Raw genomic sequence first — 23,264 nt, forward strand, 5'->3', positions numbered from 1 at the left:
AGGCAACCACACCCCTCCTCTAAACAAAACACTAATTTGAGATTAAGGATTCACATGTAGCACTTCTTCTGATTCCCTCTATCACGCCCCCTTTTTTGTTTGGAAGTGTGCTCATTAATATTAACAGGGTGGAACACATGAATTAAATCCCCTGTAGCTTCGATGTTAGAAGAAGGAAGATGCAGGAATGCAAAATCAGGCCTTAAGCCCCTCACACAAACTTCAGAAGGCGTTATTACAGAACAACACTGGAAGGTGTCAGAGCCTTGTATGCCACCATGCTTGCAGCAAACTAACTAGAAACCTTTGCTTTGATATCTCTTGATAAAAAAGCAGTATCATACACTGCATAGTCATGGGTGTACTAGGGATAGGTTCTTAGTACACCATTTTAACAGAAATGTATGTATAAAGATTTTGAAAGTACTAAAGCAAAGCAGTACATTTTGGACTTGCAGATTAAAAACGAAAACATCTTCTGAAGACATCCGTATCTTCAAAGGATCTCAGAAAGGATGGAGTCAAGAGTTCACTCATGGGGCGGAGGCCTATGAGAATGGAATTCTGAGAGCACTGAAACAACCTATGCTGAAATAATTGAGAAAGTAATGCTCAACATCAGATCTTCCCACACATTTATTCGTATTAAAATTCAGATTTAATTTTGAATGCTTTGTGATCCTCTCATATTTCATTTTACCAAATATCAGATTTTAGATTTAATTACTACATGGAATATTCCTAGGAATATTCACACAAATACTCAGATATTTGTACCAGGTGAACTTTGGAAATATACCAATCAATTGGAAGTTTACTAACTGGAACTTTTACAATCAATAAAATCAGCTGCACAAGGTGCAGGGTACTACCTCATCATCCTTGACTGCAGGATGTCCTTAAACAGGAGACTATAGAGTACACATTTCTCAAGTAAGACATAAATTTTTGTTGCGTTACCTGTGTAACTATCTAGATGACAACAAATGGGTTAGAAATTGTGAATCTAATGCTTTCCTTTCTTGCATTTTTTTTATACCTGTTTCTCTTCAAGTTATGTCTGCTTTGTACAGAAGGTCAGTGTGCACAGCAGCAAGGATTTGGATTCTATATATATTTTATTGGCAATTTTTTTTTTTCAGTTAACATTTCAAATGACCATCAGATGCAGAATTACTGGCTGAAAAATATTATGAATGGTTTCACCTAAAGGATAGGAAGTTCACTAATTAGATCAAAATTTCCTGAATACATATTAGCCTGCAATTACTTTGTCTCTACTCACTGCTCTAAGAGTGATTTGAAAAATAGTGGTAGTAAAATTTTTCAAGTGGGTGTTCTGTGAATTATGTAACATATAGGATCTTTGTCTAGCCACAGACCTCCCATAATTAGGAATGGGAAATACTGCAGGGTTTATTTCCCTCACACTTAAAAAATATAGGATGGCTGCCAGGGAACTGAAATAATATAGATGCATCACACATTACATTTAATTCCTCAGACTAAAATCTGTGTGTATGTGCATGTTTTATCTTTTCATTTGCTGTTTCTGTTTTCTTTTTCTCTCCAACCTTTTCTAAAACATTCAGCTCTTTTCCAAATCATTTCCCTTTCTCTATTTAGTGCTGTGGCTCTCTTTCTCCCCCCCCCTCCCCCCATTTTTTTTCCACTTTCTATTGCTCGTGTATGTGCTGTCAACTTTAGTATACTGTACCCTTCAATTGCTCTCTCCTCTGTGTTTTCTCCTCTTCCCTTTTCTCTCATTCTTAGCTATTTATTCCAACTTTCTTTTTATGGACCCTGCAGTCCCTCTTACTACTTGTATTGAAGTATGCAGAGTATTTGAGGACAAGGGATCATTACATCATAAAGTATACATACATAAATTTAAATACTACACTCCTATCTAGTTATAACTGGTTCAAAGCATGTCTTCCACAAGGACATCTTGTATTGATCTGAGAACATAAAAAACAGCACACCTTCACCTTTCCCTGGTGATGTCTTGTTGTAGTTAATTACCCTCATTGTTAAACATGTGTACCTTATTTTCATTCGGAATCTGGCTGCAACTTTCATCAGTGGGTTAATATTACATTTTCTTTGCAAAACTAAGACCTAAAGGATATCTGATACATCGTCTGTGTTTCAGTACTTGGATGTAATGTTTAAGTGTTTTTTTTGCCATTATTTTTGAGAAGCAATTTGCTGAGATCTGTAAGGTCACTGAATCATTTCTGATGCTTTTCAACACCCTATCCATGATTTCATCATTCTTTGGTAAGGAATAATTCCAGAACTCTAATTAGCCTTTCAGTATTGGTCACATTAATGCTGTAAGCTTGTGGTTTTTGCTGCGGCCTAGATTAGTTTTTCGAACAATTTGGATGGACTTTACCATAGTGGTATCTAGTCACAATTAAAAAAGAAAATGTACTGTGCGCCTTATGAAATGAAGTCAAGGAGCATATGAAAATTAAACCTTGGCTTATAGCTTGTGTGTGGACTATGAGTCACAGAATCCCAGAATGGTTGAGGTTGGGAGGGACGTCTGGAGATCACCGAGTTCAATCCCACTGCTCCAGCGGGGTCACTTAGAGCACTTTGCACAGGGAACGCCTGTGCCTCCCCTATGCCTGCTGCTGTTTTACAGAGTAGGTGGTTTTGCCTCCCTGTTCCTTTTGACCGCATTAAAATTAGTTGTTCAAGTGACCCACTAGTATAACATACTTCTGTTCTGCAAGTACCGCTAGCCCTTTATAAAATGGAAAGGATAGCAGCAGAACAGTTCCTATACTGTTACTGGTACCAATCTATTCCTCTTTGCTGTGAGAGATCAGATCACTGCAGTTCTTCATTCTAAAGCCAGCTGGCAGTGTGTTGACAGCAATATAATAAATTGATAATTGAAAGTAATTACATTAAAAATAAGAGCCATTAATAATATAATAACAGTTAATATAATAAAGCTCTTACTGCTTTGCTTTACTGCTATAACCTGGATGTTTTATACATTTACTGCAAGTTGGTCCAGATGGAAGCACCTAACCTGAAATGACTGTCCTGTGAAATTTGGTATTCAGAAGGGTCAAGAAGAGAGTGTATACCTATGAAATGACATCGGCACTTTTAAAAACCATCTCTTCATCAAAACTGTTATGTCTGAGACATAAGGAAAAGTAAAAGTTCAGGAAGGAAAACATCCTTCCTCTTAGTCACAGTCAGGGACTGTTTAGAAGAAGCGTCAGACTTTCATCATGATCATGATTCAGAGTTTAAAAACGTCTGAGGGGCATCTGAAATAAATGTGATCTTCCTCTGAAGGGTGAATGACTGGTTTGGTGTTTTCTTTCAGCCTCTTGAAACACTCCCTATGTGTGAATGGGCATTGTTCCTTTGGGAACACACAGTTAAACCTTAATACGCTGTCAGTGCAAGCCATTTTGTGCAAGGGGCACTAGTAATGAGTGGTGTTTCACAGTAAGGTGTAGTTAACACAGGGATCAGTCCCTGTAACAAAAAACAAACATTGGGTTCTAAAGCAAGGCTGTAGTCTACAAATGAGAGCTAAGGAGTCAATAATTATCAAAGCTTTGGAGCTCTATATTCATTGCACTGATCGCCTCCATCTATTTTTACCTTGCAGAATGCAGTCCCATATATACGCTCTCTAACTAACTAACTATAAATGTGATCATTTTCAGGAGCATTTTTAAGGAAAAAATAGCTAGCCTGTAGACCAGAAATAGTCCAGCTGTGACAGCACACAAGTTTTTGAGAAAAATGTACTCATTTTTCATGTTAAAACATATCCTTTAGCTGATGTAGAATTCTTTACTAATATGATTATGCTTGTCACTCCTGTGCCTGACCTAATTTATCTAAGGTGTTGTCAGATCCTGATTTAATGATAATTTAACTGAGATTCAATATGTGTTAGCCAATATCAGAGTCTGGCTCTATTTATCTGTTTTCTAACACACATTCTCTGCAGTCATTTACTACAGTAGCACCGAGTGATAAAAACTATGTCCTTGACAAAGCATGTAGTTTGGAGGAGGAAATTAAGTAGTTTGAGTATGGTCCCATACAAGGTTTTATACTCAAATGGGAATGGCATTTGTTTATTTTAAAGATTAGCAAACCAATGCTTATAAACAAAAAACAACAACAAAATAATCACAAAAACAAAGAAAAACAAACATGCATATATAAAAAGATAGCTTCAACTGAGTTACTTCCAATTTATGAAAACATATGTAACATATGTTCACTAAATCTAGTGAAAACTCATTGGTGAGAACTTAGTGAACAATCTGCAAGTTTCATATGTGTTTGATCTAGGATTTAGAGTAGTCCATGGGATTGTGTTTTATGTTGGACAGATACAGTCTGAGCAATAGAATTCTGTTTATAGTCACAGACTCATAAAAGAAATAGAGCACTTGTGTTTATTTGTTTGTTTGTTTGTTTCTAATGAGCTAATGAGTTCAGCTAATGAGTTACCAATGCAATAAGGAACTGTATTTCAGGAATAGATACATCTCAGTTACTCATCCATTGCAAACCTTGCACATCAACTTTTCATACAAAACCAAACTAAGATTATTTTTAAAGTTTCATTTATATTTGCATCACTATATTAATATGCATATTGCATTCTATTTATCAACGATTTCTGTATCAGAATTACTGAAATCTTAGACTAGAATATGAACAAGTATATCCAAGACCAATAAAAATAAAGAACCTTTAAGTATGTGAATTCTCCATCTGCTTTTGCCTAATATTCATGAAGAAAAAAAAAAGCGTAAAAGAATAATGTTCAAAAGCATTTTAGCTGTTGTCCTACCATAATGTTTATATATCTTCTTGAGCACTTTTAGCAGAGTTTTATTAATTTTCAAACTATCAACATCAAACTATCAAAGCAGGTTTCCAGCATGTTTTTCAATAAAATTCAATTAGCTGTATAAGTTATTAAAATGAATTCCGTAATTATAGTCCATAGGCATTGAGTTGAAAAAAAAAATATTTTTACGACTAAAGATTATGATCCTGTTCAAATACAAAGCAAACATTATGTCACATACAAGAAAGAAAAAAAAAAAGAATACTGACTCAAATCCCAATAAAATTTAGTCTGGTAAGAGAAATTGAGATAATGCTTTAATAAACCTTTTAAATACCTTTAAAAAGCTATGAAATTAATTCACTAGGCATGAGGTCTAGTAGCTTCGTGGTATACTTTGAGCTACGGATGTGGTGCTTTGTTATAGCCAGGATATCAAAAAGCAGAATTTAGGTTACGTCTATACTGTAGTCTGTCTGCTAAGAAGACCATACTGAGTACTCCCAGTATTAGGAAAACTGCAAGGGAAAGAACAGTGTCAATCAAAAGAGTAGAATATACTGTACCTGTCCACACTAAGGGCACAGAGATTAAGGACTGTGATTCCCACTGATGCCTTCTGTATAAAGGGGAGGAATTTGCAAAGAAACTGTCCAAATTCACTATCTCCAAAAGGCCATTGCTGAGCCAGGAGCTAAAGAGAAGATACAAAACAAGCAGAATATTTAAACAATAGCTTAGCAAGTATGTAACAATCACAATTCTTTCTTGTCTTAGACACAATCAGTGTAACCTCGAAATTTACGTACTTCAAACATAGAGGCACAGAGGGTGAAAACTTAAGTGTTAACCTTCTACACTTGCATTGTTAAAGGATCTTCTATTGATGTGCTTCAGCCACCAATACCAAATAGTGAAAATCTAACTCAGCCCTGTCATAAATGGTTGCGATTACTATGGCCCAGAACCAAGGATTCAAAGCGTAATTCATAGTTCATAATGAAATACCTCAGAGCCAAATTCCCATGCTTGCACGCAAGTAGATTCTTGTCATTGTAAATACACCACCATGTCAGTAGACACTGCCAGATTGTTAAGTGTGTGGAGAAGATAGTGTACACACATAATTAGTTCCATATTATGTTCTAAAGGACTAGCTTCATACATGTGGGCTGTACTACCACGCAACAGAAAGGCATCCATTTGGAAAGATGTGAATGAGCGGCTGGGGTTTAGATCAGTATTTCCAAGGAAGCATTAACAAAACAAATACGAAAACATTGATTCCTGTGAATAATTGTGAAAAAATAGTGCGTAAATATTAATCTTTCTAGGTGTAACTGTTAATGTATTGAACAAAATACGGGATACAAATGACTTAGGGTAGTTAAAATGGCAGATTATATTCAATGTAAGTAAATGTAATTGGAAAAAAATATTAAGTCCATACACACTGAGCTCTAACTTGGCTAATTCCATTCAGGAAAGAGATCTTACAGTCACCGTGTTCTTTTGAAAATTGACATATCCTTCCCCTTTTGGTGAGAAGGTCACTCTTGCTCTACCTTTTTTAAATTTTCTCCCCTAAGTCTCTGCTGCTGAGCCTTTGTCACGGGTAGAATACTGAATAAGAGGTATGATGAGCAGTTTGTGTGACATAGCCCAACAGTTCTTACGCTATTACCAACTTTTATTGAAGTGTCTATGTAATAAGAAGCATTAGATTTAAAATGAAAAAAAAAAATCATTGAACTAGACATGTAACTTTGTCAACATCTTGGAGGATGTTGTATCCCAGATAGGCAGGGATCCAATTTTTCAAGTCAATACAAAGTAATTATAGTTTATCTTATTGGATGATTAACTCATTATTAGTCGTGTGCATTCATCATCTGATTTACATGTATATGTAGTGTTACTGAACAAAGGCTGGAACACAGGATAGTTTGATGGTACCCTTTCAGTTTATAGATGTTTTTGTTTGCTTTAGAGGGCAATAGCAAATGGTACACTATTGAGTAGCAATTAGAATCCAAACCCAAGCTTCTGAAAGCTTCTGAAAACTAATTCTGCTGAAATTTTGAAGATACTTAGATCCAGACCTGGGAAGGTTTATATAGAACTTTTTTCAGTGTTATATAACTGAAATAGATTGTAACATCACAACAGTTTTATTTTCCAGTGCATGAGATAGTGATAAACGGGTGGCAAGGCTATCATTTCCAATAAATACAGCATGTGTGATGTGCCAGATTCTAGCTGTCTGTGGGCAAAAACACAAAATGGAAAACAGAGAGCAAGGAACCACACTTATCTACACAAATGCGCAGGGACTGACCCCATTGCTTTCTTCATGCAAAAATTAGTTGGGCTCTTTCAAAAACAAAGTACAAAACCTATGAATCTCATATTTTGTAACCTTTTTGCAATTAAAACTGAGCAAAGATTATACAGTTCAGAATATAATTAAATCAATAGGAATTTTGACTGTAGGTTGCAGAGTTCACTTTCTTGCATATCTATTCTCAGGCCATTTTCATGCTTGGGCAGACCTTATTTCTTTCCTTACAGTCAGTTTGCATTTTGAAAGTTATCTGTGCAGACAGAAGGAAATTTTTTCAGTAGAAGCTTAGGGTCTGGAAAATGGTTGTCTAGTAAAAGTGGGTGTATTCTGTCTGCAGAATTAGAAAAAACAACAACTTTTGGTCCTAGCTCAGGACTGTAGTATTCAAAATAAACATTTTATCACTATTTAAATTATTCTTAAATTGAAATATAAGATTAATCATAACCTTTGATAATATAAATGTTACTGTTAAAGTTCACATACGTCTTTATCTGACTGAAGGTAGGAATTACCTTTCTGCTTTTTCACAGCATGAGATTTTCAGAATATTCAGATGCAGAGTACAGGATGTTTATTGCTGAAGCAAGCTATTTAATACTCATTGAAAGCTAGGTTTCTAGTAATTGAACTTCTCTTTAGAGTCACTCCTCATTTGCATTTTCACATCTCTTTATACCCATTCACCACAATGCCAAAGTACATGTGCTTTTTTTTTTTTTTCTTTTTTTTTTTTCCCCAAATACTGCCTTAAATCCTGGAAGCTGCTATCTACAATATGCTGTATAAGTTTCTCTAGCACCATATTCATATTGTTATTTGATCACTTGTATTTCAGGACAGATTTTAGCAATTCATAACTTTCAGTCAACTATGAACCAAACTTACATGTATGACTGCTATTTAGATAGGAAAGGCATTATCCACTAGGCAGTATATTTTTACTTGATTATTTTTTCTCTTTAGTTGAATACTAAAATGAGATTTCTAAAAATAAGCCATAGGATCAATCCAAATCTGTCTACTCGCTATTTGAGAGTGATACAATATAAATGTTCCATTTGCTCTTGTTCTGTTGCTGTTTCTTGCTGTATGTTTTCTAGCATACTGAGAATTCTTTTCTTCTTCAAGGAGAACCAAGAAACTTACTTACCATCAAGACCCCAGCAGACAGAATGCAAGCATCTTTGCAATGGTATTCCAGTTTAGGACAATCATATCTAATGTAAGCAAATCCCTCTTGTGCCAGAGGCTAGTTAGTGGATCACTAGAATTGGTGATTTAACTATTGTCAGTAGCTTCAGTAATAAAGGTAATGAAATTATGCCTGCAAGCTGTTGGATAATTCCTTTGATTTTATCTATACAAACTGAATGAAATACATTGAAAGCTCCAGCAAAATTATTTTCTGGATAGATTGGCTATATAATAACAAAAGTTTCAGGGCATATTTCTGCCTTTTGCCAAGAGCTCTTGCATGAGGTTTATGTCAGGGGCTGCGTAAAAGCTGTTGGAGAAAGAAAGGCCAGTCTGAATCCAAGGTGGTTCTCCAACCCATTCTCACCATGTGGAATATCAGCTTCAAATTCTCAACAGTCAGTAATCATATGGTGTCTGGGTTCGGGTAAAATCGGAATAGTTCGCAGGCACCACTGGGTGAAGGCTAAATTAGAAGTGGCAATGCCAAGGTAAAGAGGCCTCAGCAGTCTTTTACCAATTGCCTGTGCCAAGCAGAGCCCCAAAACTGATTTACTATTACAACTCACACTCTAAGAGGCAAGAGAAAGACAGCCACCTCTTCTCTTATGTGCACTGACCGTGACTGTAGCATATACTCAGCAATAGAAATGAACAAGCACTTTGTACTGACTGTGAAACTCTTACTACAAAGCTCAAAAAGAAAAGGTTCAAAAAGAAAAGTGTTGTACTTGAAAAAGGTTCACTTAGTCATTACTTCTCACAGGGAAGCTTTATCACAGTTTCAGCATGTACACATCTTCCCTGCACCCCAGGAAGCTCTCCTTTTTTAAGATGAAAAGTATTCTATTCCTTTTGTTTCTTACACTTTTCCACTAATTGAAGTACCGTCAGTACCAAATCATCAGACATTCTTTTCAAGTTGATTTTAATCAAAATCACTAGGATCAGGATTAAGTTATTTGATTTTTAAGATTAACTTTGCAAACATTTCCATGGGTATACTCCATTATCATTCTACTTCAGCTATGCATTCATTACTTCCCTTTGGATCAGGTGCCAGTTTTTTCTTCAGGAGATATTTTTAGTCTTATCCCATCTGTGGTTTTACTAATTTTACATCAAAACAAGTCCATTGCCCTCTGTTCTACCCTAGCAGGATACAGAAACTTCAGAGGGAAATATCACATTCATTTTGTATGAAAAAGTGGGCACAGAAGTTCAATTGAATTAGTCCTGATTTACTTAGGCTCAAGATAAGAACTGGGACTACTGTCTGTGCTCTTCAAGTGCTTTTGCATGTTTTTAACATCCAGACAAAATGGGGATAAAATCCTAGCATATTACGTTTTCTCTCAAGCCCCAGGGATAGGAGGAATCAGGCTGATTATCCTAGCTTGTATCCTAGTTCTCCATGACTTGGTCAAATGGATTCTGCTTTTGCAACCCCACTCTCAAAATAAGACGTGGCAAAGGAAATACACTTTTTCCCACGTGTAGTTGCAAATGTGTATTTCATAAGGTTCAGCTGTGGTGCAATTCGTGAGCGAGAAGAGTGTAGCCAACAGCATATTCTTACACTGAAATCAGAAACCAAAATTTCAAGGTTCTACCGTCAGTCTTGAATAACTACAGTAAGTGACTAGAAAGCTACAGCTTCCTTGAGCATCCCCTGGTCTCTGCTCCTTTATATGGCCTCTCTGCCCTGACTGCAGCTTGGAACAAACAAGACAGCAGTGCTGAGAACATTCCTTTGCAATGATTTTTAAATGTCACTCAGTTGATTTTATTCTACTGCCACTGCTATTTTCTAACCCCCATTAGTATTCTAGCTGATGTACAAAACACAGATAAAGTCCCACTGTGCATCTCAAGCAATTTATATATAGTCTAAAAGAGAGAATGTTATAATCTAACCACACGAGCATTCACCAGTACATGCTCGTATGCATCCACAGTGTTTATCTATTTCTAGGCTGATACTGTGTGTTTACAGGCAGATGATGACCCTGGAGCTCAGCCCAAAATAGATGGACTGGGTTGGGTGCTGGATAGGAAATGTCTCTGAGCTGCTCTGTGAAAACTGCTTTGGTTCAATAGCTACTTGTTAGGAGGTCGTCTCTCCCTGCCACATAGCACTGAGGATGAAAGCAAAGGTTTTATTGTACCTGCCTCTTCCTGCTCTTATCTCATGCTAGTGCTCTAGAGCCTTCCTCTTCTTTCTGTATCTTCTTGGAACCATTGCTGCGCTGGCACACAAGCTCTGCTTCCCAGAAACTTTTTCATACAGGTAATATTTGCCCCCATGCAGGATACATCTCTGAGTTTCATGGCCTTTAGGTGTTCAGTGATTCTGGTGGCACCACTCTGGCAGCTAGGGTTTCAACTCTGTCTTCAGCAGGACAAACAGAAATACCTTCTTTATTCTGTTCATCCTGTGCAGTGATGGAGACCAAACCCGCAGACTGCTGGTTGTTTATATAACTTCTAGTTGCATAAGTTACCGTTGCCTGCTAACTGTGGAGTTACAAAATTGGTGTATTCCTGGGTGATTTCGTTGCCTTGCAACATAGCACAGAATGAAAGACAAGAGAAATTACTCTTTGTCAGATCACATGGGGTTTTGTTTTTTCAGGCAAGTTTCCTGTGGGAGATGTTGAGCTTTGTAAGTGCAGCTGTGTCTTAAGTTATCATCTACACTTATGTAGGTCCTTGCAAAGTACATCTGCTTCAAGGCATGGGCCAAATATGATACCCGCTCTTTTGGTTGGAATTCAGGTGGAATCCGACTGAACACAAAAGTGTCCAAGGTCTGTGCCACTGACTTGACTGCATTAAGTGACAAAAGACAGTAATTGTGACTGAGGCTTTCCTCCTGTCTCCAGTCTGTGAGACCAGTTAGAAGGAGGGGTGGGTTCAGTCTCCCGCTTGTTGCATTTTAATTGTGGTATTTTGACTCAGTGACTCAACCAGGATCATTCTGTCCCCATGAAACCTCACAGTACAAGAATTCACTCCATACTTTCAAATCTTTCTCATCTTCCCGCAAACCCTGCATCCTAAAGAGATCTGAATTGCAGGACAATACTCATCCATTTCTTTCTTGGGACCCACAGACTGTTGCTCACCCCACATGCATGACTCAGCTCTGCTCCACCACTTTGCTGGCACAGAAAGCTGCAAGGGTGAAAGAAGAGAGAAAAGCGCCTGTCTGGAAGTATTCCTTCCCTTCCCACTGCTGGAGTGAAAAGCCTCAACTTTGGGAAGGGCATTGAGTAGAGGAAGACAGCAAACAGGGCAAGACTCTGTAAAAAGGGAACAAGACCACCACTGGGTATATCAAGGTGACTTAATAGTTCAGACTCCTGCTGACTTTAGTAGTTTGCTTATACTTAGGATCATGATACTGCCACGTTCCAGAAGGCACGTGGCATCTCTTCAGCTGTTCTTTGCAGGAAATATATCCCTAGTTTTGCTACAGCCAACAGCTGCCTTCTTTCCACTGTCTGAGTGGATAGAAGTCAGACTGTCTATTTTCTGGAAGGAAGAAAGGTTATGTGGGGATGTGGGAGTACCATCAAAAACATTTTTTCTTCTGAATTGCCCTATCACAGCTTTTTCCACTCATCTTTTCCTGCTGAGTAAAATGGGCAGTCATTTTCTCCCACTTAGGCAGCTAGGGAAAGGACTGTAGAGTTTTTACACAAGAGAAAATATATTATACTTTAAGAGATCCTGAAAGGTAAGGAAACAAATGCCCTGATTTTGAAGCAGAATGTTCTGTCTCAACTAACAGCTAAAACGATAAATCCTAAGTTTTACATTCTCTTTAAAACGTTTATATTTATTACAAAAATCTACTTAGCAGCCAAGCATTCCTGACATCTCCCTGTGGTATTTTTGTTGTTTACAAAGTAGGATTAATTTTTTTTTCTTGTTCTGCAGTGATGGCTAACTTTCCCCCCATTTAGGTAGACTACTTTTCAAGCTGTGCAGCTCTTTTTCAGGCAAATGAGCTGCAAGGTCTGTTTATGTGCATGGTGATCTGCTGAAAAGAACTTTTTCAATCCCTGGACAAAATATTGCTTTTCTTATTCTTCAACCTGTGTTGTCTTCTTTGTGTTGCTAAAAGAGGGTGACAGTATTGCTATGAAATTACAGCAAAAGTGGTAAACCCTGGATATGCACAGTCAAAATGGTTCTTTGTTATCTGTAAAATTCAGCTGATTGAAAAATGACCAGAGTGAGCATACTAAAATATTCTATTAAACCTACAGTCTCTAGGTACTGTACAGTATTACAGATCCACAGAGCAGCAAGACAGGCACAAGATGTGAAACTGAAGAAGAGGGAGGAGCTGCCTGTGCATTGAAAGGAATATATATTCTCCCACAGTCTCTGGGTTGGCCATTTATGTACTGGACAGCCATTACTTAGTGGCAGAGTGGATCTTGAATGGAGCCCTAGAACATAAACCCTTCCTTACCTCCTGCCTTGGAGTGCATGATACACATTCTGCTAGGAAGCTGTAGTCTGCAAATGGAGAGAACAGATTCCGGGTATACTAACACTTGCCCCTTCCCTCTTCCATTTTGGGTGATTTGTGCCTCCAGGACACGACAATCAATACCTGTGCTACCTCTAGATTTCTTTAATGTATGGTCGCTACATGGGGACATACACCCAAATCATAGTTCATGTTCTGAGCAAGTACTATTGATTTCTGCAGCACACCGGGCTACCGTCTTTGTGGAAGCACTGCCAAGCATTCAGCAAAAGCTGGAATACTGTTAGGTTGGTGGCCTCAGAGTTTCCTACTAGTGTTTATACTTAATTGAGAGAGACACACTGCACAGGGGATGAATTTTGTTTGTAAAGGTGGGTTTCTCTTCTAAGTAGACTTAACTTTGTGTGTGCTGTGGGCTTGGCCTTATATTCCTTTGGCACAGAAGTGTAACTACTGTGGGTGTCACTTGCTCAATTAGTCCACATTATCACTCCCGATGCATTTCTTTATCAACCTTGTTTATATATATTATTAATTCTGACAGTAAAGGCAATCAGATACACCAAATTGTGATCTAGAAGGGGGGGGGGGGGGGGGGAGAGTCTAAAACTTGCACATTTGCTCTGGCATTGAAAAATGTTCATGACTAGAAATGCCTCAGCTAACTCTTCCTTTATGGAAGAGCAAATGGCTGGGAATGCTTGCTTACTGCCTGCTGATTTCTACATTTAGCTTTATAATGTTCAAGGTAGACTACTCAGATTTAGATGCTGTTGTAACTATGTAAACATGAACACCAAAAAAACCCACCTTAGGCCACTAATGAAAACACCACTGTGTTGAGCTGTTTGAGCAGTGGACACTCACACCTTTTTATTCTTGGTAGATGTCTTTCACTTTATATTGGTAAAATAATTAGGGAAAAGTTTGGTAGTCACATTCAAAGAAAATTAATTTGCTTCATCTATTTTTTTTTTAAATAATATAATGACTCAAGAAGTTAAGAATAATAAGATGTAAGGTGATATAATTAACATCAATCCTATGTAGGTCATTTTTCAATAAACAGAACTCATTTAAATATTTTTCTGGAAATTGCATTAAAATGGAAGCAGAGACAGCTCAAGGCTTCCCAATAATATCTTTAAAGCTGAACTTTGCCATTCCAAAAGTGAGAGCCTGGGCCCGGAATGTTTCTAGCTCTACAAGCTCAGGAAACTTTTTCTGTTTCAGAAACAGGAGAGTTTTTTTCTCTGGTGAGCAGCTGTTCTTGCTGTTGCTCCAGCCGGGGATTAGCCAGTGATAGCAGCAGCCAGAGCTCTAGCACAGCCAAGGTGACAGCAGTGCTACAGATACGCTGCTGCTGCTGCCTCTGTATAACCTTAAAAAGGTGACTTTTTTTTTTTAATAGGAAGCAGTCCTCTAAAGAAGCCTTCATGCATTGGGTCCAAACTTAACCTATTTGTTACAAATGGGTAATGTGGGTGATGCAGCAGCTTCCCGTAATGTGCTTTGCCACCTGATTCTGGAAAAGGAGATATGAAACCTCTGTCTCTTTCAGTGCCTTAGCCCTACCTCTACAGCACCATGAAACATTAGAATTATATTTCCTAGTCTTCTTTTCACCGAAAATAAGTAATTCTTACTGATATGAAGGTTTCATTATTTCACATCATGAATAGCTGAGATGTGTATGTTTTACGTTGAGGAAACTATTTGGGTCTCGGTGTTATAAATGAGATTAAAATGAAATTGTCTTAGAACGAGTTGTTCAGTCCATTAAGGCTGGATTTATAATTGGCACCCTTCCTGTAAAACTCAATTTGTTACAATTTTTAATATTGATTTGATCCTACAAGTGAATATACTAGAGGTAATTAAGCCTGATGGGACTTTAATACATTCAGAATATCTTCAAAGAAGGCTAGTGAGTATTACTAACATCTCAATCCATTTAACAAATTGCTAAGGGGAATCCACCATATAATTACAGTAATTCAGGAAAGTAAGTGGGAATTTTTGAGTCTACTGTACAGTGAAGAAAGGATAAAAATGTCAAACACCTGTGACCATATCTTTATCCGACATAAATTGTATGATTTTTTTTTCTCCCCAATGTCACATCATTGTTAATTGTATAAATGCATAACCTAATCATGGATTCAGTCCTCCTGGGACCTTACATTTTCAATTACTATAATCTTATAACTTCCTCTTTTTTAAGATCTGTGAAATTGATATGGATCTCAGTAACATTAACTACTTCTCTTCTGAGAGTCATTTCGAAATAGTTAAAGCTACCTTATGTTTCAATTATACATATTTCTGATATTACAGTGTAATTACATAGTATTACAAGTTTTGATGTATAGGATGTGGCTATCTTAATACTATACTATTGTGTTCTTTTTTTTAACATGCAGACCAATGCTTGCTTTACTCTGATTCTGATTTTAGAGCTGTTCTGTCCTCCTCAAAATGAAGATCAAATCTATAAGGTTTTGTTTGACACCACTTATTCATATAGGATATTAATATATGACCCAAAATGAGGCTTATTCTAAAGCTAAAAGAATGTTTAAAATAAAGTTCAAAACTAAGTATATAAAATACTTAAGAAATTAAGATTTAAAATAAAAAGGAAACTTTTTTTTTCTTGAAATACTGTCACTTCCACTTTCAAATAGTTATATTTCCAGTGGCCATCTTTAAGATTGTCACTCCAAAAGGGGAGCTAAATGATGCCACAGATTTTAGGATCCCTTGAGATATAAACAGGAATACCATCTAACAGACTTTAAAATCAGCTTCTAATGTAAGTAGACATATTACTGAATGGTTTATATGAAAAATGTACTACAAATAGTAACTTCATTTTTAGCATAAGTAAAACCATTCCATTATAAATGCTACAGATGCTTCTCTGTTTCGAAATACATGCAGGTAACCTTATACAGCAAGGTGGTTATATATGATAATTTCTAAGAAAACAATTTTTTAGGTTCAAGCTGTCAAAAAGTACTAAAAGACAATCTTTCAGTTCTGCCTTCTTGCATGTGGGAGTTGACAGACGTTGATGTCAAGGGGCTGTGGTTTCATTCACAGCCTTATCAAATTAGCATTATCAGCATTATCAAATACTTCTCTGCAGTCCAGGAAGATATTTTGTTATAGTCTATGGTCATTTTGTTTGTAGGGAGCTATTCGGGACCACAGTTTGTCATATAAGATATAACAATGAACCTATGGAAGGCAAAAGATTGTCAGAAGATTAATTGGAAAAAATATATATTTCAAAGCAATAAAGGGAATATAAAAAAAAAAAAACAATAAAGGCAAAATTAATTCCATATTTCCAGTCCTCTTTCAATGTGAAGAAGCAGCAGAGCTCTTGAAAAGCAAGAAAAAACTGTGTGGTGAGAATACTTGTTCTTTCCCAAACTTAGTTTGGATAAAAAAATGGGCCATTTTTCCTGGGAAGTTTCTTTTCAGAAATTCCACCAGGAATAAGAACACTGCCCTAGCAAATATTCATAAAGACATAGGGATAATTTCCCTGGGAGGAAACAGTAATGCACTGTGGGAGATGTAGTTCAGTAAGGATAATGAAAACAATTCACTAAGGATAATGAAAACATGCAGAACTCCAGTCCCATGTCCCACCACGCATCACACAGCTATGAAAGACACAGGGGAATGTCAAACCAGGCAAAGGCTAATGTACGCATCAACTTGATAATACAAAATATTTTACTTTTACATTTCCATTAAATCACCTGTGTTATTATTCACAGTCTATCTCCTAATTTCAAATTCATATTATGTTAAAACCAGTTAAAGTTAAAAGATTTATGTGTAATTTATACTACTGTAAGATCAGAATCGGGTACTACACATTACCATAGATTATATGCCTCTGTACAAATGACATATGCACATATATATTTTTTTTTAATTGGTTAATGAATTCAAGTTATGATGATCTTGTTGTGTCAATGCCTGCATTAAAATGCAGGTCAAGTTATGATGCCAATGGTTGTAATATATACATACAAAATATTTCTTTTCAGTTCACTGTTTCTTTAATTTAAAAATCTGTTTTGAAACCAGACAACACTAATAATTATGAAGTCATGCATTAATATGCTTTGTTTTAAAGGTATGCCATTAAAAGTTAAGTCTCTGGAATTTTTAAGGGCCAAAACGTGAGGAATGTTTTTTTTTGGTTTTGTTTTTCATTATACTCCTTAGTGTTTTATTTACTGTCAGCAATGCCTTAAGTTTTTTACGAAAGAAAAAAAAAAAAAGAAATAAAAATTATAATATCCTATCAGCTATGGACTTGTGTATAATCCACAAGGATACACATAGAAGCTTACAAAATTCTTTGAAGACTTTCTAAAACAAGTTAACGTCTTTGAGACAGATATATTGAAAAAGGACTCCGTTCTGTTCACTCAAACCTGTCCTGGAATCATGCAAGTTTGTCACACTGACAAACATATATTGCATTAGAAAAAGCTATGTTTACTTTAAGTTTTTGCTTGATTAAGCAAATTAAAACTGGGACAGAATTGCTGAGAACCCTTTTAATGCTTTGAGAGATCCAGATGAAATTTGTTATTTCAAAAATGTTCTGTGATATAATTAACCTTACTAACCCTGGAATAATTTTGGAAATCTGCTACTTATGAGTGTTAAATTAAAACCTTAACTCTCAGTGTAACTGACATAGTCACTCTCCACAAAGTCATAACATAAAACTCGCTGATCACAGAGAGTATTTTCTGTAAAAACATAAAGTAAGGAGAGGATATTCCAAAAATAGCAACTGTGCTTTATATAATGCTTTATGCCTATCAAGAAGGGGAACAGTCTATAAAAAGTCTATTCTCACAATTTGTTTTGCTAACTATAGTAGCTATAATAAATGAAAAGTTCCTTGAAATACCCAAGGCTATGGTTTGGTTAAGAGCTAGGAGCTACATCATCTTTAAAGGAAGATTTTGTTTTTCCTTTATGGAGGTGACACCTGAGAGCAAGGACTTGGTTGCAGAGTGAAAGTGTGATATACTTTTTTAAAGCAGTTCATTGACAAAATGCACTATTTAGACAAAGAAGTAACCACAGAGAACAAGTGTATTTGTAAGGAAATTACAAGTAAAATGTATTGTTGTTGCATCCTACCTTGTACACAATGATAGGAATATCAATGACAATATAGATAAGGTCTCCTAGTGCCAGACTGGCTATCAGTGCATTCGGGCCATTCCTCATACACTTGTTCTGGTAAATGATCCTCAGCAGAGTTGCATTCCCAACCATTCCAACGATGAAAATAGCACAAGATACCACCGTGTTAATGTATTTAAAAGTTTCAGCAATCTTAGTCTGCTGGGAGCATTTGACAGATTGGTTGATTACCAGGGGCCGTCTGGTGGTGAGGAGCATGCTGGAGTCAATCCCTGAGAAAGTGGGAAGGTTGTTTCCCAGATCACTCTGGTTGGCAGCATCTCTGTCAGAGCTGTCACTGAGGACAAATCCCGAAACCAGCAGCAGCAAAGAAACTTTTAAACATAAGGCTTCCATCCCGAAGTCCCAAATGAGCAAATTCAGTGAGAGTTTTTTTCACTATCTCAGTGAGGTACTTCTCACTTCTTCACCTGCAGAGAAAAACAATAAGGAAAAACAAACAAAAAAAGAAACAGAATCAGTAGACCCAGCAGGGTAACACATCCTGCTTCTCACTTAGGAAGAAAGCTATTTGGATGTAATTTCTACAACAAATATATATAAACACATGCTTGTAATCATTGTGCTACTCTGAAATCTAGATTACCCACATCCATTAATTCTGACAAAACTCAGAGATGAGATCCTGCAGGATCCTTTAACTTTAGACAGAACTTGTGCATGAAAGAACACAAAGGGGTAGATGAAGTTCTGCTTTAGAATATAGTCTTCCAAGAAAAGTATACCAGCAAAGGGAGGCCTTGGGGACTGCTGTAAGATATTTTAACTAAAATAAAGTATGTTCTAACAAGTAAGGTAACACTGCATTAATAATTACAGGTACTACATTTGTCAATTTTTGAGTGTTTTTGATATATTGCAACAATGATGCTTTATATTATTTTTCTCTGGCTTTATAATTACCTGGATTTTAAATGAAGACTGATAATACATATATATCAAATCAAATTTTGGACTGGACTCAAAGTCCCTGGACATTATGAGGAAGACTTTTATAGTCTCAGGGTAAACATTTGACCACATATGTCAATTTATTGTAATAAAAATAAGTCTTTGGTTCCTGAATAATGTAAGCGCTGCTCATGTTGCAGTCCTTATCCATGGCAAAGTTGACTATAAAAAAAATTAAGCTCTTTTAAAGATAAAAAACTAGTTGGTTTAGTATTCTAAGTGATAACTCCTGACATTTCCAGATAGGAAAGGAGGCAGTAGCATTCCACCCCTGTGACTGGGAGTGTGCAGCCCCAGAGCTACTGGTCGCTGCGGCAGGGGGCAGGTAGCACCTCCAGCGAAACTTCCCTAGGTTACAAGCCAAGGAGGACACTCTCAAGTCCAATTCCTTGAAGCCTTGGTCTAATTTAGGATAAAGATTTTATACATGGCTCATATCTGCAAAGCAGGACAAAATGCTACAGTGTTGCCAAAAAAAGAGTAGAAAGTTTAGTATTTATAACTTTCTGATTTCTAGGGACTCACATGAAGCAATTGGGAGGATCCTTTTAAATAAATGAATCCTAATTTCATTCCCTATGGGCCTATTAATTCAGAGTTTATAGCAAAAATTTACAAGAACGTGGCAGACAATTTGCTGATAGTAGTTCTGAATGCAGCCACACTATAAATATTTACTACTTCTGTTGTGTGTCATCTGTTAAAGTGTGTGTGTCTCTATACAGCAGCGTATGCAATGTTTAGTCTGAGTATTCCTGTCTGCTGTGTAGGGTGCTATCTCTCACAGACCAGTCATCCAAATTTACGGTCTTCTATCTTGGTGTATCTGAGATAGTGATCTGACCAGCTGTGAGTACCTGTGCACTTGATTTTAAAGTTTAATCAGTTAGACAGCAAATCCCTCTTACCTAAAAGCCTGATACAATGGGCAGTTAGCAATAGCGTGATCTCAGTGCTTTTGCCTTAGGATTCTAAGTCGTATCAGAAATAACAGGCATGTTTTACTGCAACTCTTTTCAGGCAAGCATTAGTACTTTTATTATTTGCTATGACTGCTGTTCTCCAATTCACAAATGGAAAAACTGAATCAGTAGTGATTTAAACGACATTTCCAAGTTTGTACTTGCCCAAGTAAATGTGATACAGCTATGGACTGAGCCCACAGCTTGGTTGCTGTATTAGTATCCTCCTTATTTAATGATGTTTTCCTGTGAAAACTTAATATACACACCTCATTTGAACATACTGGTCGCATGGCAATGGTGCATGCAGCATGCGAAGCTGGGAACAGCATCGCCAGCTGCCATCTCTTCCCTCTCCCAGAAGAAACTTTCCCATAAGAAGCAAAACTACAACTGTCTTTTTTAAAAAAATGATTTATAAGGAAGGCCACTTTCCTACGGATTCCTGACAACTCCTTCATTTGCTTGGCGTATTCTCCAAGTGTCCATAGGGCCACAGAGCACACAGCTCCCAGGCGGCCTGCCCTACCTGCAGGGCTGTGGGTGCCCGAGGCGCGGAGGGGACCCGCGGGCCGGGGGCGGCCGCTGTAGGGGAGCAGAACCCGGGGACAAACCGGGGACAGCCCCTGCCCGGGTCACCGCAGAGCGGTAGGAAAGAGGAGCCAAAACGTAACCGGCGACCGGTGTGCCCGAAAAACTGCTGCGGAGCCCAAGCAGGGCACTGATGGGTTGATGACCGGGGATGCCTCCCCGGGGTGATGCCTCCCCGCTCCCCGCCGCCGGGACATCGGCCCCGACACGGACCCGGCGAGGCAGGGCAGCCTGCGGAGCTCTTCCACAGGGTTCCCACGCCGAGCTGCGTTTCCTACCGGAGAGCCCAAGCTCTCTATCTGTCTGCCCCCTTCCCTCGCCCCCGCCGGCAGCCGGGCGGCCGCAGCAGCCGCTCGCCGTTCCCTGCCCTTTGCGGGGCTGGGAGCGGGGCCACTGGTACGGGGCGCCGCGCACTCACCCCAGGCGTGCCTCCGCCGCCGGCCCCGCGCTCATGCTGCGCCTGCTGCTCCCGGGAGTTGCCGCCGAGCGGCTTTTCCTGGGATGGTCTTCCCCGAGCCTCTGACTGGGTGGGATGGAAATCTCCACCTCCGCTCAATCGGTAGCGGGAGACGGAGCGGAGAAGGCAGAGCGTCCTCGCTTCTCTGCCCCCTCCCCCAATTAAAACAAGCCTCCAGCCCGAGCGGAGCCCCTGCCAACGTTAAACACAAAGGCTGCCTCCCGGGCACGGGGGGAACGCTGAGCCCTTTAACTGTTTCCTCGCTGAAACGGAGCCTAACGACTTCGCTGCGCTCGGTAGGGCAACAGCCTTTGGGAATCCATCCCCTGCTGCAGCTGCCTCCTGACAGCTAGTAGGGTTCACGCAAAGGTTGTGTGTCTGATTGAATCAGACGACTTAACAGCCACAAGCAGAGCAAGGAAAAATATCCCGCGACTAAATACACAGCTTTTGCGTTTCATTTTCCCCGGACTCGGTCAGGATTATGTTTCCACGACGATCAGTACAACTGGATGTGTAAGAGTTTCAGAAACTCTGCATCTCGGGGTGTCATTTGCTGTGGTCCGTCCAGGACACACCTCGGTAACACCTTTTATTTTTCAAGACCAAAAATGCACGTACAAAAATAAAATTGTAGCATTTTCTGTCATTCATATGTTTCTTATTACCCTTCTTCTGCTAAGGTAGTGATACAGAAAAGTTACTCAGAAAAAGTGGAAGTTCTGTTAAAGTTAACAATCTTTTCTCATATACTCATATACCAGAAAGTGAAGCTTGTAGTGGAAACAGTTTCAAGTTCCCTTCATGCTAACAAGTTAACAAGAAATTTTCAGTTCCTTTCTTGAAACTTTTCAAGATCCTCATTTCATGGCAAATTTCCATCTGGCTGTACCACAGAAATAATTTTCTAAACATATCTGGGCTTCTTTTGAATCCAAAAAGGCAATCTTCCTAAATATGATATAAAAATACGTGATCCTAAAAGAATAAGAACAGCCTGAAAAGAACAATAGAAAACGTGATGCCCAGTGGCCTCCAGAGTTAAGATATTTGGCCATAAATCATGTAAGAAATTGTTTAGGCTTTCTGAGTACTGCATAGTTTGAAGAATGTTTCTGTAGACATTCCTTTAAATTATCTGTTAAACCTTGAATTAAAAAAAAAAAAAAAAAAAAAAGGCATCTGAAAGCATCTTGATCAACTGGAACAGCAATACTTTATTTGCTCTAGAAAGCCATCTCAATTAAATGTGTCAAGACATGAGATCTTTGAAGGAATGTAAATGTTCAAGCTGAGAATCACAGGAAGCCCACTGCTTGTAAATCAGTAGAAAAGTTTAATTCAAAGCTTCACGTTGCCTTGAATTTGAATGAATACTGACAAGCCATTGAATTGTCCATACACTATTAATAAAAGATATTTAAAAATTCTTTATGGTTTGGTCATAGATACTTAGCATCAATGATATGTTTTGTCAAGAATCATGTGTGTGCTAATTTGTTGGAAAAATTGTTGAAGAACTAGAAAGGGTGTAGTTAAAGATCATGAGCGTTTTATGGAGTGCTTTTCTGATGAAGTTCTTGAATCTGTAATATATATTCTCCAGACATTCTTAACACCCCTTTCCCTTCCTTGGATCATTTTACCTCTATGTCCAAAAAACTAGAATTGCTTACTCAACAAAATGAAAATGATATCTGACTTTCAAACACATATTTTTCCTTCTAATTCATAATTCCATTAATTTGGAAGGTTTACATCATATATTCAGACACTGACATGCCTAGCTACATTTACTATTAAAAAGTATAATAAAATTTACTAATGCTGTTAAAGATAACTTTTAAAATATGAAAAAAAGAGAGCTATTTATTACCACTGTGAATTCCTCTGTTATTGCCAACCCACATAAGTGGTATTAATTATTAGAAATTACTGAATTGCTCATAGCGGTTCTCTATTCTTTGTTGTTGTTTTTGTTGCTTATTTATTAATTAGGCCTTTGTTCTATCTTTAATCTTGTCAGGTGTGTAAAACTGAGTTAAATTTCTGTTTTAAACTCAGTTAAATTCAGAAGTTGTTCCTGACTTTTTTTTTTTAACCGTGTTCAGGAAGCAACACGAAAAAGGAATTTACTATATACGAAC

General features: G+C 37.8%; 1 protein-coding gene across 1 annotated transcript in view; it reads right to left on the reverse strand.

Annotated features, from left to right (window-relative positions):
• Positions 1–21,339, reverse strand: part of EDNRA (endothelin receptor type A) — a 34,470-nt gene extending 13,131 nt beyond the window's left edge. Inside the window, exons 1-3 of the mRNA XM_005014682.6 lie at positions 21,079–21,339; positions 18,091–18,566; positions 5,422–5,549 (exon numbers count right to left, since the gene is read on the reverse strand). Of these exons, the coding sequence (XP_005014739.1) occupies positions 5,422–5,549; positions 18,091–18,492 (530 nt within the window). The 5' untranslated portion in view covers positions 18,493–18,566; positions 21,079–21,339. The remainder of the gene's footprint in view (positions 1–5,421; positions 5,550–18,090; positions 18,567–21,078) is intronic.
• Between the last annotated feature and the right edge of the window lie 1,925 nt (positions 21,340–23,264).

The sequence above is a fragment of the Anas platyrhynchos genome, chromosome 4, assembly GCF_047663525.1.
Source record: "Anas platyrhynchos isolate ZD024472 breed Pekin duck chromosome 4, IASCAAS_PekinDuck_T2T, whole genome shotgun sequence".
In the NCBI taxonomy this organism is placed as follows: domain Eukaryota; kingdom Metazoa; phylum Chordata; class Aves; order Anseriformes; family Anatidae; genus Anas; species Anas platyrhynchos.